The sequence below is a fragment of the Astatotilapia calliptera genome, chromosome 13, assembly GCF_900246225.1.
Source record: "Astatotilapia calliptera chromosome 13, fAstCal1.2, whole genome shotgun sequence".
NCBI classification, from domain to species: domain Eukaryota; kingdom Metazoa; phylum Chordata; class Actinopteri; order Cichliformes; family Cichlidae; genus Astatotilapia; species Astatotilapia calliptera.
Window position 1 is genome coordinate 5,134,112 of NC_039314.1, and position 17,954 is coordinate 5,152,065.

At 43.0% G+C, this 17,954-nt stretch overlaps 1 protein-coding gene across 1 annotated transcript; it reads left to right on the forward strand.

The window, feature by feature from the left end:
- Window positions 1-477: 477 nt before the first annotated feature.
- Window positions 478-2,020, forward strand: LOC113035267 (uncharacterized). The gene is made up of 4 exons (XM_026190722.1): window positions 478-530; window positions 720-827; window positions 946-1,153; window positions 1,343-2,020. The coding sequence occupies exons 1-4, from the start codon at window positions 490-492 to the stop codon at window positions 1,805-1,807; spliced, it is 822 nt and encodes a 273-aa protein (XP_026046507.1). The 5' UTR covers window positions 478-489; the 3' UTR covers window positions 1,808-2,020.
- Window positions 2,021-17,954: the final 15,934 nt, after the last annotated feature.

Consider the following 17,954-nt stretch of genomic DNA (forward strand, 5'->3'; position numbering starts at 1 on the left):
ACGCACACAAATTTTTATCTTCTGCTCCATCCATGGCGCAGGAACTTGAACGAGCGCCTTCAGTGTGTCTTTTCGTGCCCCTTTGGCTTGACCTTCCAGAGCGCTCCACTGCCTGTCGCGCTCTGAATCCAGCGTGAATCCAGCGGGTTAGATCTACATAACAAAGTCGGAGATACATTATAACAGGTGAGACAATCCTCTTTTTTGCGTGGGACTATTTTTGATTATAGGGCTTGTTTTATATAGCATGTGAAGTTCTTTAACTCTGAACCGATTTGCACTAGACTCCCATAGAGTATTTTACGGTGTTTCGAGGTGATAATAAAATTAATTACTCATTTTTTTTCCACCAGAATGTCTCTGGGAATGAGATTGCGCACCAGAATAGAAGGAAAACAAACTAAATATAAGGCACTAAGGCACATTAAATGGCTGCAGAAGAAACACCTGCTAAAAAAGAAGCTTAGATGTCCTGTTTGTCACCATAAGATGAGAATGATTTCCGTGGTGAAGAAAGACCAATATATGTGGTATGTATAATGCATGATAATGTAGTGCATGTAGTAAATATAACAAAATATTTCGGTTATCAATGCAAGAGGGAGCATTAACCTCTTTTCATTATTATTTTCTTCATACTTAATGTTGTGATTATCTTTTCAATTAATGCTCTTGTTTAAGGGTCCATTTCTTTACTTAACTCATTGATATGTTCTCAGGTGCTGCAAAAGAGCAAGTCATAGGAAAGTTTCCAGAACAATTAGAACTAGCTCCCTCTTTGAGAAATCAAAAACATCTCTTTTCAGTTGGATGAAGTTCATTTACAGGTATATGTAGATGTAGACATTAATAGCAATGCACCTTTCATAATTGAACACCAATACGAGACTTGTGAAATAAAATTAGGGCCTCAGTAAGTAATAATTGCCTCAATTTCTATCACAGATTTTCACAAGGGCTCAGGCTCAGACAAATAGATATGATCGATGATGAAGTGGCTGGCAGCTCCAGAACACTAAGTAGCATGGCAAGACACATTCGACATGTTTGTATACGTGCAATTAAAAGACACAGAATAAACAATGGACACCGTCTTGGTGGTGACAGAGAATTTGTGGTTATAGATGAAAGCTGTCTCCGTCATCAGCGAAAGGTTGGTAAACTCTCAGACAGGTTTGTTAGAATCAATGCAGATCTGAATGTGTCCTCTAAACATGGAAACCTTTACCATAAGTAAAAAAAATTAGTAGAAGCAACCATCTTTTTGAATGTTTCTTTGTAGATATTTAATTTTATTCTTTTTAATTTTAATTCTGTTTAATTTTATTCTTTTTGTTTTCAGTATGCACGTGGACGCTTTGGAAATGCATGGAAAAGGAAGAAATGGGTATTTGGAATGATGGGAATTAAAGACAAAAGGCGAAGGCTCGTGTTAAAACTTGTTGAAAAACGATCAAGGCGCCACCTTGTTCCTCTGATCAGACAGCATGTTAAGTTGGGTAGTGCCATTATCAGTGATGAGTGGAGAGCCTGCAAGAATGTTTTGACAAACATAGGGTACAGACATTACACTGTAAATCACAGCAGGTGGTTTGTAGATCCTCAATCTGGCAGTCATACACAGCATATGGAAAGGGCTTGGATGGCCATCAAAGGACATGTCCGTAGACTAAGAGGAAATCGCACTGAGAAGTTGCTGGAGGAACACCTGATGGTTCTTGAGTGGTCATCTTGGCTTGGTTCGCGACACCCTGATGGACCACTGGGACGCTTATTTAAGGACATACAAAAAATATTTCCAGTTTGAACCAGTCTGGCATGAACTTTTTTTGGAGTGGGTGACTGTTTGGTGTTTTAAAAAACACATTTAATGTTACATGTGTTACTCTTACAATACATTGCCATTTTTGACAGTAGTTAAATGTTATTTCAAGCACTGATTGTAATTTAGGTCTAAGTGTTATAAATGGTGACATTATACATTTAAGACTCACTTTTGGCAATTATAAATGTTTATTAGTGATTAATAAATGGTGTTATGCTTTACACTTTACAATAAGGCTCCCATTTGGCATTTATAAATGTTTATTAGTCCTTAATAAATGTTGACATGTTTTAAACTTTACGACAAAGCTATCTTTTGTCATTTATAATGTTTAGTAGTCATTAATAAATGGTGTCATGCTTTACACTTTACAATAAGGCTCCCATTTGGCATTTATAAATGTTTATTAGTCCTTAATAAATGTTGACATGTTTTAAACTTTACGACAAAGCTATCGTTTGTCATTTATAATGTTTAGTAGTCATTAATAAATGGTGTCATGCTTTACACTTTACAATAAGGCTCCCATTTGGCATTTATAAATATTTATTATTCATTAATAAATGGTTTTATGCTTTACACTTTACAACAAGGCTCCCATCTGGTATTTATAAATATTTATTATTCATTAATAAATGGTTTTATGCTTTACACTTTACAACAAAGCTCCGATTGATAGTTGTGGATATTTATAATGCATTTCTGAAGTACAATTTTATATGATAAAAAATATGTTTACAAATGCTGATTGTGCTTACAGGATAGTAACTTAGTCTGAAATGTTTAATATAGCAACTCTAGATGAAATATATAGGTGAACACATTTGGCTCACTATTTGGCAAGAAACCGGTCAGTTTTTTTCCTCTTTCTCACCCTTAACTAATGCATAATAAACCATTAATAATGGTTTATAAAGCATTTACAGATTAATTAATAATATAGCTATAAACTATTTATTAGCATCTATAAGGGGAGCCTTATTGTAAAGTGATACCCAATAAGGTGTGTGTGCCAATTGTAAACAGCATTCCGATTGCAATAAAGAAAAGACACCAATTTTTAGGTGATCGATGGCTCTGTGTAATACCAGTGACGCACTGCTTCTATAAACTGGGAGTTAGGATGGGTAAAACATATGATTTTCTAACACCTAGTTCAGGGGTCAGCAACCTTTAACACCCAAAGAGCCATTTGGACCCGGTTTCCACGCAAAAGAAAACACTGGGAGCCGCAAATACTTTTTGACATCTAAAACGAAGATAACACTGTATATATTGTTTTTTACCTTTATTCTTTGTGTGAACAACTAAAGTGTGTTGCTTATGAAATCCATGAAGTGCTACAGAGAAAATTACATTTTATTTATGTAATTAACACATTTTGAACTCTTAAAGAAATATAACAAAAGGAAAGACACCCAGCTGAACTAAAATGATCCATGTAGCAAACAAAAACTGTTGTGAGCCACCAACCTTATATCACCTTTGGGCTTTTGGAGCCTTGACCTGACTTTTAAAAAATAATTGGAAAACAAGCACTATGCTGCTAAAAGATGAAAAATAGATATTTGCAAAATTCTGCCTAAATATGTATTTTACCTGGTTAATGTGTGTGGCGGGGCGTGGTCTGCAGCGCAGCTGCAGGGAAGGCGGACGCACCTGAGCGGGACCCGCAATCACGCCTCGCGCCTTAACGTCTGTGCGATCTATGCTGTTGTGTTGTCGGGCTGTGAGCTGAAAAGCTACAGCTGGCTGTATGTGTACAGCCATGTGTGAAAAGTGGTCGATAAAGAAATGATGAAAAGCATGTTCGTGCAAACATCGTCGGGTCTGCGGTGGTATGTTTACAATAGGACTTCTGCTCCTGAACCTCTGCGCACAGCGTCTGCAAATCGGGGCTGTACAAAGTCACTTTCATCTTTACGCAGGACTGTAAGCTGTCATCTGTGAGGCGTGAGCGGTGTTTGTTTTTAACATAGTTCACGGTGGAGAACAGCTGCTGACATAATGTCGATCCGAAGATCCATAATTGGCCTACCTGGGGTTGAAAGTCTTGATAAATGCATGGCGTTTTGGCTTCCGCGAGAGTGACACTTATTTTGAGTGATGAAAAAATAATAGAATATAATTTTATTTTTATATTTCAATATTACAATAATCTTACAATTTAGAACTACAAGTTAAAAAAGAACTAACATAAATAAAATACACTTCAGCTAAATACTTCTAATTTATTTTCCCAAACCACGCGGAGCCGCACTATAAGGACTAAAGAGCCGCATGCGGCTCCGGAGCCGCAAGTTGCCGACCCCTGACCTAGTTGTTGTGGCACAATAAAAGATTAAAGCACTTTTAAAACAATATGATATGTTGGGGGGTTTATTTTGGACAATGTATGAAGTGGCCCGAAAATGTTTAATATAACATAAAACTAGTTACATTTTTTTTTACTAATTTTCAAAGTATGTGTTTACAGCTATCACTCCAAAAATAATGATACAAAAGCTTTTCTACTTTTTTATTTCAATCTTTTGTGTGGTGTGAGGTGACAGGGCTTCCATTGGTCAGTTTCAACACTAGGAAACTATAGTTAGCAAGGTGGCTAACATACTATATTGTTTTCCACCTTTTTAGCAACTAAACAGCTAGCCAGTTACAGTTGCATTCATGACAGGGCCATAAACACAACATAACATGACAAAAGCATTTCTCTTGAGCATTAAGTAAGAGTTCATACCCAAGCCTAACTCTAATTTAGCTATTGCTTTTGGTCTGCACTCTAAATTCTGTTGGATACCAATAGGTATCTTGAAGCCTCCACTTGCATGAGGCAGATGTAACTGCAACACTCTGAAAGGTGATACCAATACCAAATGCTCTCCACTACCGGATATAATACAAAATGCTATAGAAAACCTAAAAACCTGTTTGGTAGCTCAATTTATGTTCACATCTTATCAAAGACATCCAAATGGCACAACACTGGTAACCCCCAACCCCCCCAAAACACTGCAGAAATCCCATAGGTGAAGTGTTATCCAGTGTTTTACAGGTATGCAAACAAACCAGGGGAAGCAGGTGAAGACAGAACCCAGATTTTTACTAGACAATGAGACAACAAGACAACTGATGCACAGTGAAGTGCGGCTATAAATCCTGAGGGAGTTGATTAGGAAGTGCATGCATTGGAGCAGAGAGGCAGGTCAGGTGATAAACTAGCAGGAAACAGGGCAACTGGGAGCTTTTTTCATGTGGAAAACGAGACAAGAAGTTGAAATGAATGACACGAACAAAAACTGAGACACCAAAGCTGTTGTTTCTCTATCAAAACTCATGCAGGTACAAAGAGATTCAGATGGTTCTTTGTCGTCAGCTGCTGCACCCCTATTAATCAAGTCCAGGCAACTGTTTCGGAGCAGATTGTTCAGGGAGTTGCCAGTTTTTCCGCTATCATGGATGTTCATGATCTGAGAAGTAATCAGTCTTTCTGTTTGACGTGCTCTGTATCCCAATGCCACTTTCAAAGTGAAGTTATCCGATTTCACAGACAAGTTACCATACTTGACAGCGCCAATAAACACTGTATTTTGCAATATTGTAGTTGCTGTACTCTGTGACCTGAAGATATATTTGCAGAGAGATATATAATAAGTTGCCCTGGGTCTACCCCAAATTTTATTAGTGAAGCTCCTCACAGCTCTCAGTGAGTCTTCATTTCAAACATGTTTAGATTTATGCCAACAGCTTCCTGTTTGTCTAAGTAATTCATGTTTAATTGATGCTGACAACCCAAAACATTTATTAATCATCATTCAGAAAAGAAGAACAAATACGATACCTTCTGTGTACAAACAGCCAAACTTTGTTCAGTTATTTTCAGATTTCTCAGATTTCTTGACCTACTTAAAAAAAAAAAGATGCAAGAGGGAGAAATAATATAATTGGCTGCATAAAAGTGGGTCACCGATTGAGCTTTGAAGAGTCATTTTATGGTGTTTTTGAGTCGTGGCGTGCCTTTAACGTGAACTTTCCCGATGTTCTCCTGCTCAATCTTTGGCTTTGATTAGGCCTTGTTTTTAAAAGGAGTAAGCGTTTAGTGCATTTCATGGTGCTGAAGAAAGAAGAAGTGGACTCCCAGCAGGAGGGATGCGTGTTACCAGAGGAACATTGCGAGGATATGGTGTTACTCTCTTCAATGTGGGGAAACTCATTAGTCGCATAATTTGCCAACATGTACAGATGAAAAAATTATGCAGTGCTGCGGTAGTCTAAACTAAATCTGTCCTCTCCTCCCACAGGAAGGATTTGTCTGCTAACAGCTGCACCAGTTAGATGAGGCTGAGAGACATTTGACTCGGCACCATTTGTCGCCTGCTCATGATATTCCCCTTCCCTTCTAATGACTAGTCTTTTGTCATCTCTCTGGTCATGTAAGCTGTTATATATGGTCTTTTGCATTTATAACACCACTGCAGCTAAATCTGACTGTGGTTCTTCTTCTTCTTCTTTTTTGTGGCGTTACAGAAAAAACAGCTGCTGTGTCCTGCGGCAGAGTTTGTACTGAGAGATTATACAGTGCGCCTCTCTGGCACTTGACAGGGCTTTGTAGTCTCCCACACATTTCTGGATAATATGGCAGACTTGCTAATCTGACATGGTGTACACCCCTGTCACCTGATCACTGGCAGAATCCTGATATTAAAAAGACAGCATCCCAATGTGAGCGAGACAGACGGTGAAAGAGAGACACAATGCATTTGAGGAGGGAAGAAAAAAAATGGAATGAATTCCCAGACAGATGGTGCATGCATGATAGATGAGCAATACAAGGCAATACATTTTACACTTGGTGCAGGCTTAAACAGACTTAAATCTGCCCATTGCAATGAACTGATAACGTGAGTAACAAGCTCTTATAAACTTCACATACAGTAAATAACAGACTCCTCAAAATGCAGCAATATTCTACTTATAGGTTCCAGGCTCGAGGAGAATATGTGTGTAGATAGGAGCAGTACGCGACATTTATTTTTGATTTGTTTTGACAAACACTGAAACAGTACAATCTCCTATAGAAGACAATCATATGTCTGATTATGTGCTGAAAATTCACAGTAGAGATGTTTTTTTTCCTCAGACATACTTTTGTGTTACATTCAATACATCTTCAATCTCTTCTCATTCATCGTTAAAAAAAACTAAAGTCTGGGAGGTCGAGACCTACTACAGCCGGGAGGAACACCGCTTTCCCGGCACATCGTGCCTCGACCTCCCGGTCGGCTTCGAGCTGGCGGCTTCCGAAGAATGAGGCTAAAACCTTTGCGAGATCTCGCAAAACTTTTGCGAGATCCCGAGTTTGTTTTGCGAAATCTCACAAAAGTCCGTCTTAATTTTTTTCTTCTCCCATGTCCCCTGCGGGGCTCCGTACTGTTCCACTTGAACAACGTATTGTTGTTGCAGTTAGCAATTAGCCTATAGCCTATCGTTCACTCAAAAGGCGCGATGGGTGCTTTGACTTAAGAAAATTTTCGACTTACAAAAGACCCTCAGGAACGAATTAATTTCGTAAGTCGGGGTTCCACTGTATTTGGAGAAAAAATCCATTCATTCCCCGATATTGTTTTTTTCCTTTCAGACACATGAAACATCAGGAGATTTTCCTTAGTAGTTATGTGACCTTACTAAGAAACTATTACAATGCAGTTTAAAAATAATTTTGTTACATTGTCACAAGTTGTGGATTACTCGTTTACGCTCTGCCACACTCTGTTGTTGTGTTTGAGGTGTTCCAAGTACGTTGCTAACAGGAAAGCTGCAGTGTGTCCTGGGGTGGACAAACTATGGAACATAAACACTCGAATCATTGTTTCTCCCATTTCGTCTTTACTTGCAATAAAAATAAATAAATTTAAGAGCCTTTTTAAATGCTGATAAGATATCTTGGCATATAGCCGATATATCGGGTTTCATTAGCAATTCTTTGGACCTATAGCCAAAGCTACGGTATACTATGTTCTGATTTTGGATTTGGAATTTAATGTATATAAAGGCTAATTCTACTCACTTATACATTATCCTGTTTTGAATGTAGAAAATTGTTTTTTGTTGTAAAATCTAATATTCATGCAACAAAGTATAGTAACTTAGCAGCTAGTGTGAATTTGCTTAGGTAGCAGGTTGTATAAACAGACACTATGGGTTTAGCACAGGTATAAATATCTGCTAATCAGAGTTAACATGAACTGAAATATCATTAAGATAATTTAATGGGTTAACTTAAAGGGTGAATTAATACCTAAATTCGACCTGTCTATAGACCTGTTGATCATACTACAGTGCAAACATGCTTATATCTGCCCTAAATCTGTGCATTTTATTCCTTTAGTCTATAGAGCTGGCTATCTTCTGGAGCCAGTCTTAAGTGGCAATGCATTTCTTTTCAGCTCCAGAAGTTGCTCTCTGTTTCTCTGTCTATACTAACGACTGTGACTATGCTAACTGGCATAATAAGGATGGTGGCTAGGGTTTTAAGGAAGGCCAGAGCAGTCCCTAATGCTATGTCTTAAATGTAACATTGCTATGTCTTGTCTTTATAGTGCCAGAGTTGAGAGGAATACCTTATCTCTAATTCACAACAGCAAAACTATGTTGGTTTACTACACCTGCACATCATTTATAACAATAAAAATATAGGTGTGGTGCTGGTATCCTTAAAAACCAGCACCACAGCCTGAGCTATAATTATCATGGCCATAACTACAGCCGAAATCCCCTCATAATCACTGCTACAGCCACAGCCATTGCTTTCTAACCATACCCACAGCTGTTATAATCGTAGGCAGGGCAACGGCCAGCTGAACACAGAGCAGGAATCTAACTAGTCCCTGCCAGTCATCTTATTCGATTAGCCCTAATGATGCAGACTGAGCTTTATAGCATAGAGAGCCAAAGCAAATGCTATACCCACAGCAGCTGTAGCACCTTCTGGAAATATGGATCAAAGGGAATGCAGAAAGTGTTATCACATAACTCAAAAGTAGTCAGACAAAAAAGCACAATCACCATACACTCTAGTGTTCTGATTCAACTTGCCCCTAATCATGTTCAGAACCCATTCACTGGAACACTATATGCCCTTTTGAATTGAGGTGAAAATGTACAGCATGTCTTTTGAAGCACAAAGTACTGTACTTGATACACTGACACTACATAGCTATAGTAAGCTATTTTGTAAATCTGCCTATGATTACGATTATATGTGTGGTGGGCATTATGCATAATGTGTATAATAATCCATAGGTCAGAGTAAGGGCATGTACTGCTTCATCCTCCTTTAGAATCCAAATAGTTACAGATTTTTTCCCCTTTTGTATGCTCTTTGGTTCATTAAAAACTGTGAAGTGGTGTACTGAATGCAGAATATTTCTACATCTCAGTAAACAGCTGACACCAAGCCATACACTGTGTATGGAAATGCAGTTAGAGAGCTGTTTCAGAATTCGAACTCAGCAACTAGAATTAAATATCTGAGCGACCCAGGATCCCTGAGCAGTTATGAATTATATTATTAGTATTATTATATGTATTTTGGTGTTGCTTCCCTTCTCTGTGCTTGTGTGTGTGTATATATATGTGTGTGTGGCTGAGCACCTGTTTATAGGCGGCGTCAGGCCTGGAGGGTGTGGTCCTGCAAGGGGACTGGCCACACCCGAAGCCACACACCTGCTGCTGATCAGGCCTCGTCGGGGGAGCTACTTAAGAGAGTCTTGGAGCTCCCACCGACGCGGGATCATTCCATGAGACTCCACGTTAGTCTTCCGCTTAGTTAAAGTCTGAGTGTATGCCTACTGGAATTAAGTGTCTTGACGGCTGCCTCTGTCATTTTCCCCTCAGGGGGAGCGTGGAACATCGGAGGGCAGCAGGCACGGGGTGTGTGTGCACACACGAGAGTGGAGAACACGGAGCACGGACTTTTTGGGAAGACACGACACGGGAGTCACGGGAGAGCACGGGGATTTACTGTTATTGTTTCCATCACTGTAAATAAACGCACTGTTTATACACAGAGTACCGCGCCTGGGTCCTCCTTCCCCACTCCTTCCACGGTGTGCCATGCCGCACCGTGACAATAATTATGATTCAGGGTTCTCAAGTAGCCCTCTCATCTTAGCCATGGTAGGAGAATTTCTTTACATACTCTTCTCAACAAGACCTGCAAAAACTTTTATCCATCCAAAATATTAGAAGTTTTAATTAAAGCAAATGTATTAAAACAAACAGTGGTTTGGTTTATGACATAATACACACAAAACCTAATGACTCATAACATCAGCAACATTTTATGTTTTATGCTAATTAGCAAATGCTAGTTTGCTAACACGCTCAACCGAGGTTGTGTATTTTGTTATGGTTGGGACATGTCAGGACAGGATGTGATATTTTGGAATCCTATAAAATAAGCTACCGGCATGGCTATGACTTTGAGTTTGATTAAAGCATAACTTGCAGTTTGTGCCACTCATGGAGTCATGGAAAACTCTGAAAGACTCCAAATATCTTTTCTGTTAAATTGCATACACCTTCATAGAACAGTCTGTTGGAGTAATAAGTTTAAGTGAACTTAAATAAGGTTAATGTCATGATCCTGGGTCCTTTTGACCCAGCGTTTTGTGTTTTCTCTTCGCGATTTTGGTTCTGTTCTCTAATTGGTGTTTATCCTGTTCCCCCCCCCCCCCGTGTGTTCCTGTTTTATTGTGAAGGTCTGCGTCTTATGTGAGTGTTTTCAGTTTGCCTCCCTGGTCTCGTCATGTTAATCACTCCCAGCTGTGTCTCCCACCTGTGTGTAATCTCCCTGTGTTCTCTGAGTGTATTTAAGTTGTATTTTCTGTCTTGGTAATCGCTGGTTCGTCTGTGTTGTTTCCCCTCGCTCTCCCTGTATGTATTTCTCCGGACCTCCCTGCATCCTCATTCTGGTTTGTCCAACCCGTTCTCACTCCCAAAGCATAACATTTTACGCTAGGTGACAAATCGTCACCATATTACGTTTTTGGCTACCCACCACGTTCCTAAATGACGACCTCGGAAAAAGAGGAAATATGAGAACCGTCTGGACTGAACCTACACATGTTCGCTCTTTTTCTTCAAATCGCTTAGAAACACGCTATTTAACATCATTAAAGTCCTGGAATAAGGTTATGGTCAGGGCTAGGGATAAGGTTAGGTTTAGGGCTGGAATACAGGGCTGGAACGTCTATTACCGCGGGAGCGTCATTGCACTGGATTCCAGCCATAACCCGCCTCGTACCATAAGAACGCCGAAGGTCTCCTTTCGCGTTCCTCAGGAACGCCGCGGGACGTGACAAAACGTCGACATGTTACGCCTCGGGAGTGAGAACGCTCTGGTTTGTCTTATTAGTTTACCCAGTTTAGGTTTCCGGTTTCATGTTTTGTCGCCACCGCTGTTTGTACTCACACCCCTGTAAATAAACACTCATCTGCACCAGAGCTGCCGCATTTTGGGTCCTATTTCATATTCCACACGGCTTGCCCCGGCAAACCGTGACAGTACGAACCAGCCACCATGGACCCAGCGGCAGTGAATCCGTCCGAGGAGCTCCAGGACGACTTTGCGTACAATGTGGAGATTCTCCTCGGGCTATGGCTGGAGAACCCTCCAGAGGAGCTTCATCGTGCCGTGGAAAGTCGGCTACAACGGCTCTTTTCTGGCCTGCCATGGCTTCTGCAGTCGCTTCCTCCGACCATGCAGGCTTTTCTCCGGCTCACACCGCACCTTCTCTCAGCCACTCCTGCCTCGCTGCCCGACTCGCCGGATGTGATCTTGCCCGGCCCGTCGGAGCCGTCTGCGGGGAGGAAACGCCGATCGCGCCGCAAGCGCGCCACCCCACAGCCGGACGTTCGGGCTTCTAAATCGCCGGCTGTGGTGAGTGAGGACTCTTTTTCATTTTCGGACTGCATGACTGTTCATTCAGGGGCTGCGTTTTGTGTGGCGGATGTCAACGCGAGCTGCTTATCGCCTGTGCAGCTACCGTCAGCTCGGTTAGCTCCCCCGCAGCCACTCTCAGCTCGGTTAGCTCCCCCGCAGCCACTCTCAGCTCGGTTTGCTCCCCCGCAGCCACTCTCAGCTCGGTTAGCTCCCCCGCAGCCACTCTCAGGTCGGTTAGCTCCCCCGCAGCCAGTGCTCCTCTCAGCTCAGTCTCCAGTGCCTCCTTCAGTTCAGTCTCCAGTGTCCCCTTCAGTTCAGTCTCCAGTGTCCCCTTCAGTTCAGTCTCCAGTGTCCCCTTCAGTTCAGTCTCCAGTGCCACCCTCAGTTCAGTCTCCAGTGCCACCCTCAGTTCAGTCTCCAGTGCCACCCTCAGTTCAGTCTCCAGTGCCGCCTGTAGCGCAGGCCCCAGTAGCTCCAGTGCCGCCTGTAGCGCAGGCCCCAGTAGCTCCAGTATCACCGGTTTCACTCATTCACTCCATGCAGGGAGAAAGTCTAATTTCACCTCAAGGTGCTTTTCATGGTTCAGCCGCCATTGGCACAGTTTGCCGCTCCAGGGCTTCCCCAGAGGCTAGGTCTCAGTCCCCGGCTGATTCTGGACCCCTGAAGTTTATGCAGCCACCTGAGAACTGCACCATGTCAGCGTTGCCTGGGCAGAGCCAGTGCTCAGTGCATCGCCAGTTGCCTTCGTGTTTGCCAGAGGACTCCATGACTGCTGGCTTAGTGGTGACTTCTGCTGGAGGGTCCGTAGGACCGCTCCGGCCTTCGTCTCCTGTCTCCGCTGGAGGGTCCGAGGGACCGCTCCGGCCTTCGTCTCCTGCCTCCGCTGGAGGGTCCGAGGGGCCCGTTCAGCCCGTGCAGCCGCCTGCTGTAGCTCCATCATCATCCTCGCCTGGCCCAGCCTCCGTGTCTTCAGCCTCGCCTGGCCCAGCCTCCGTGTCTTCAGCCTCGCCTGGCCCGGCCTCCGTGTCTTCAGCCTCGCCTGGCCCGGCCTCAGAGCCTTCAGCCTCGCCTGGTCCGGCCTCAGAGCCTTCAGCCTCGCCTGGTCCGGCCTCTGCCTGTGCTTCGCCTGGTCCGGCCTCTGCCTGTGCTTCGCCTGGTCCGGCTTCAGCCTGTGCTTCGGCTAGTCCGGCCTCTGCAGCCTCGCCTGGTCCGGATCGCTATCGCCTGAGTCGCCGCCGTTGCCTTCCGCGCGGTCGGCCCCCTGAACTGCTCCGTCGTCTCCCTCGTCGCCGCCGTTGCCTTCCGCACGGCCGGCCCCCGGACCCTCTTCGCCTGAGTGGCCGCCGTTGCCTTCTGCACGGCCGGCCCCCGGACCCTCTTCGCCTGAGTGGCCGCCGTTGCCTTCCGCACGGCCGGCCCCCGGACCGCCATCGCCTGAGTGGCCGCCGTTGCCTTCCGCACGGCCGGCCCCCGGACCGCCATCGCCTGAGTGGCCGCCGTTGCCTTCCGCACGGCCGGCCCCCGGACCGCCATCGCCTGAGTGGCCGCCGTTGCCTTCCGCACGGCCGGCCCCCCGAACTGTGTCCACGTCGCCGCCGTTGCCGTCCGCACGGTCGGCCCCCTGAACTGTTTTGGACTCAGAATCAGAATCAGAAACTTTATTGTCATTGTCATGAGAACAACGAAATTAAGAATGGTCATCATCCCTAGCAATATCAAAATATAAATAAAACAATAAAATTCAATATGTCAATATGTCTTTTATGATGTTTTGGGCCTTTTTAAAACAGTGGGCGTTGTGTAGAAGTTCCAGTGTGGGGAGAGGGCAGCCAGTGATCTTTTGGGCGGTGTTAATGATCCCTTGGAGTGCTTTCCTCTGAGCCCCTGTGCAGCTAGTGTACCAGATGCATATGCAGTAAGTTAGAACACTCTCAATGGTGGCTCTGTAGAAGGACACCAGCAGTCTCTGTGTGATGTTATTCCTCCTGAGAATTCTCAGGAAGTACAGTCTCTGTTGGGCCTTTTTCAGCAGCTCGGAGGTGTTCACACTCCAGGAAAGGTTCTCCTCTATATTGACTCCCAGGAAGCGGAAGCTTGCCACCCTTTCTACACAGTCCCCATTTATGAATAGTGGTTGGATCTCTGCCTTTTTCCTTCTGAAGTCTATTATGAGTTCTTTGGTTTTTGAAGTGTTGAGGAGGAGGTTATTGGCCTTACACCATGACGTCAGCTGCTCCACCTCGTCTCTGTACGTAGACTCGTCTCCCTTGGAAATGAGCCCCACCACTGTGGTGTCATCTGCAAATTTCACAAAGATGTTGCTGTGGTGGCGAGGAGTGCAGTCATGTGTGTAGAGAGAGTAGAGCAGTGGACTGAGCACACAGCCCTGGGGTGAGCCAGTGCTGAAACTCAGGGCTGAGGATGTGTGATGGCCAACTCTGACTCCTGTGCTGTCGGCCCCCTGAACTCTTCTGTTTTGGACTCTGTTTTTTCCTGTGTTCTGGTGTGCTTCGTTTCTTTTGGTTTTGGACTCGTTTTTTGTTTTTGTCTTTTGGCCTTCTGGTGCTCCGGTTTTGTTTTGCTTCGAGCCCTCCTTCCTGGGCCCCCGCCGCCCGCCCTGGTCGGGTTGTTTTCTGTTTTTTCTGGCTGTTTTGTTTCTTGTTGGGCTGTCTGGGGCCAGCCTTTGTGGGGGGGGGGGGGGGGTAGGTGGGGTAGGTACTGTCATGATCCTGGGTCCTTTTGACCCAGCGTTTTGTGTTTTCTCTTCGCGATTTTGGTTCTGTTCTCTAATTGGTGTTTACCCTGTCCCCCCCCCCCCCGTGTGTTCCTGTTTTATTGTGAAGGTCTGCGTCTTTAAGTGAGTGTTTTCAGTTTGCCTCCCTGGTCTCGTCATGTTAATCACTCCCAGCTGTGTCTCCCACCTGTGTGTAATCTCCCTGTGTTCTCTGAGTGTATTTAAGTTGTATTTTCTGTCTTGGTAATCGCTGGTTCGTCTGTGTTGTTTCCCCTCGCTCTCCCTGTATGTATTTCTCCGGACCTCCCTGCATCCTCATTCTGGTTTGTCTTATTAGTTTACCCAGTTTAGGTTTCCGGTTTCATGTTTTGTCGCCACCGCTGTTTGTACTCACACCCCTGTAAATAAACACTCATCTGCACCAGAGCTGCCGCATTTTGGGTCCTATTTCATATTCCACACGGCTTGCCCCGGCAAACCGTGACAGTTAATGTTAGTTAATTGTAATGTAATCGTATTTTAATTGCATTTGTACTAGGCAAACAACCAATTTAGCTCTTAAAATTGGGCATGAGCTGCATCACCAAAAAACAAAGAGGAAATGAGACTATTAATTGTTAGGAACAGTGATCTACTCAAGCTCACAACTTTGGTCCTTTTCCTTTTTGTATTATAGGAAAATATCCTACAAAGGCAATATCTGGCATATTTGGAACACTTAGAAAAAGAAGATTTTCTGTCCCTCAAAGTTGGTGTAGACATGAAAACTTTTATCTTTATAACAAAGTTAAGTTTCTTTCTTTCTTAAATCTAAATTTAGCTTCGAGAAATTAAACCATGACGGAGTTAAATTTATCATCTTTTTAATTGGATGTGTCATCTCCAACAGGCAGGAAAAGTGGAGGATCCATTAAGTGGGCTGCAATACAAAAGAGTCATTGATTCATTTGTCTTCCTTCATCACTTTGAAGACCCTTTGTTCGTTTACTTGAAAAGGTCAACAGATATTATTTTAATACTGTATTCTAATACAGCTTAGCTAATCACAGTCACTACCTGTAAAATTCTACTGAAATGTTCATGCCTGTCAGTAACCAAGCGCTATTAATTTGAATGGTTTTGTCTCCTTAAATCTCGTGATTAAATAGTGTCTTTCATAGTATGTGAAGCTTTTGGCAGTGCTTGTTATACTTGCTGTATAATTATCAGCAAAGTCACAAAGATGCACTCAACAAAGAGTCTTGTCCCCTCATTCCATAAACATGTGGGGTATTAATCACACTTCACAGACATGTAAACAATTACTTTTTTGAAAGGCTTCCCGACCCTTTTTGGCTTTAAATCTCTACACATACGCAGAGAAGCACACATGCACAGAGACCATGCTACATTATTAAAGCTATAGGCTCTACTATGAGACTTTAATTGTTCACATTTGCTTTGAGCATATTTATACTCTCTCAAACTATTTTGGGCAACTTTGAACATTTTTAGCCACTTTGAAAAGCAGCTTCAAATGCATGGTGCAAAAACTCTTAGACTTTGTCTGGTGTGCTTTGGAGAAGGAATCCATGCTGTGGGTCTCGAGGTTATTAGATATTTATTAGCGGTGCACTATGCAAAGCTCAATGAGCAGGGGCGGACTGAAATAATAACTCAAGCTGGGAATACTCTATCTAAGGCCACCCTATTCGTGCAAACCAACCAGCTCTGAATTCTGTAGGCTAAACCTTTGTGTTGATGTGAAGGGTACAAGAGCTGTTCAGCGATCTGGTGTCTAGTTAAAACAATTCAATTTTATTTATACAGTGGCAAATCACAACAACAGTCGCCTCAAGGCTCTTTATATTGTAAGATTGACCCTACAATAATCCATACAGAGAAAAACCCAACAATCATATGACCCCATATGAGCAAGCGCTTTGGCGACAGTGGGAAAAACTCCCCTTTAACAGGAAGAAACCTCCAGCAGAACCAAGCTCAGGGAGGGGCGGCCATCTGCTTTAAACAGCTGGGGTGAAAGAAGGAAGACAGGATAAAAGACATGCTGTGACATAACACATAACACACAAACATAACACATTAACCTGCTTGAATGATCAATTTAAAAGTTATGCTATGGCTATTGGTGGAATGGCCAAGTGGTACAAGGAATGGGAAAGTGATAAAGACCAAAAAAAGCAGGGAAGACACATAAATAAATTAATTATACACACATAAAGAAAACGAACAGATATTGAGTTATAAAGGGTTAAATTTGTGTTTGTTTTGACTGACATGCATGCATGTTGCAAGGGTGTGTGTTTGTTTTTAAATTCACTGCCCATATTCTCTTTTTTTGTTTTTTTCCTTTTGGACAGGACAGTAGTCTAGACAGGAAAGGGGAGAGGGAGATAGTAATATATGGCCCAGGGCAAACTCAGACCTGGGCATCTGCAGTATCCTGTCAGCATATGGTTTGTCTGCTCAACCAGTGAGCTACAACAATGTCAGCCAAGAGAGTTTCTCTTTTTAATTGTCTCCCTCTCCTCACCACCTTTCCTTCCATTTCATTGGCTGTCTCATCTCTCTGGCTGTCTCATCTCTCTGGCTATCTGCGCCTGTCAATAAGTCTCATTTCACTTATTTTTAAACATGCACATGTACATTCTGAAATGTATTACTGTAGTCGATTTACTATATTTGGCATGCTTGTATCCCAAATGTATGGGATTATCTGCATTGGGAGACTTTTCTATGGTTTTTTGGCTGTCCCTTCCCTCCTTTTCTCTCCCTGATGTGGTTGTGTTGACAGCATAGTGACAGAGACAGAATGATGGATCCTCCCTTATGGTGACACTTTATGCAAAACCGTGTCCTAATTACAGCCATAAAAATGTAGAGCAGAAATTCCCCCAACACAGTTGAAGCAGACTGTGGAGAGGTGTGTAAATAATTCGGGTTTAGCTGCAACATCCATCATCAGCCATCACTCAAGGATTAACCAGTCGTCCATTATGCCCAGATCCTTTCATTCTGTTTGTGCCAATACTATTGCATTCTGTAATTCCCTCAGTGTCTCAGCCATCTATTTATTTCCTTTAGTGGCTTACTGCTATTAAGACTGTCTCACAGCACTCTGGACAGCTCACCTGTCTATCACAGCACCAGTTCAGACAGACGTGCACTCATACTTGTGTCACCTCTCAGCTGTGGGACAAATTTGTTTTTATAACTTTGGAACTCTTGTTATCCAGAATATGTTTATAATGACTACAAGTGACAGTTTGGGAATAATGTGAAGATTTATAAAGTAAGAACACTTTCTTAGTTATTTGCATTTATAGCACTAGATTGGCTACAATGGCCAATTTAAGTCACCAATCATACCAAACAAACTACAAGGAGCTTGAACCTTTTTTATGAGTTCATAAATGGCCAATTTTAGATTGTTGGTCATATTCCAGCACTGA

Excerpts from the sequence above, each read along its gene's own strand:
- LOC113035267 (XM_026190722.1), top strand. The coding sequence starts at position 490 with ATGAGAATGATTTCCGTGGTGAAGAAAGACCAATATATGTG. Across the intron at positions 531-719 it reads AAGAAAGACCAATATATGTG|GTGCTGCAAAAGAGCAAGTC; the intron begins GTATGTATAATG and ends ATATGTTCTCAG. Across the intron at positions 828-945 it reads TGGATGAAGTTCATTTACAG|ATTTTCACAAGGGCTCAGGC; the intron begins GTATATGTAGAT and ends TTTCTATCACAG.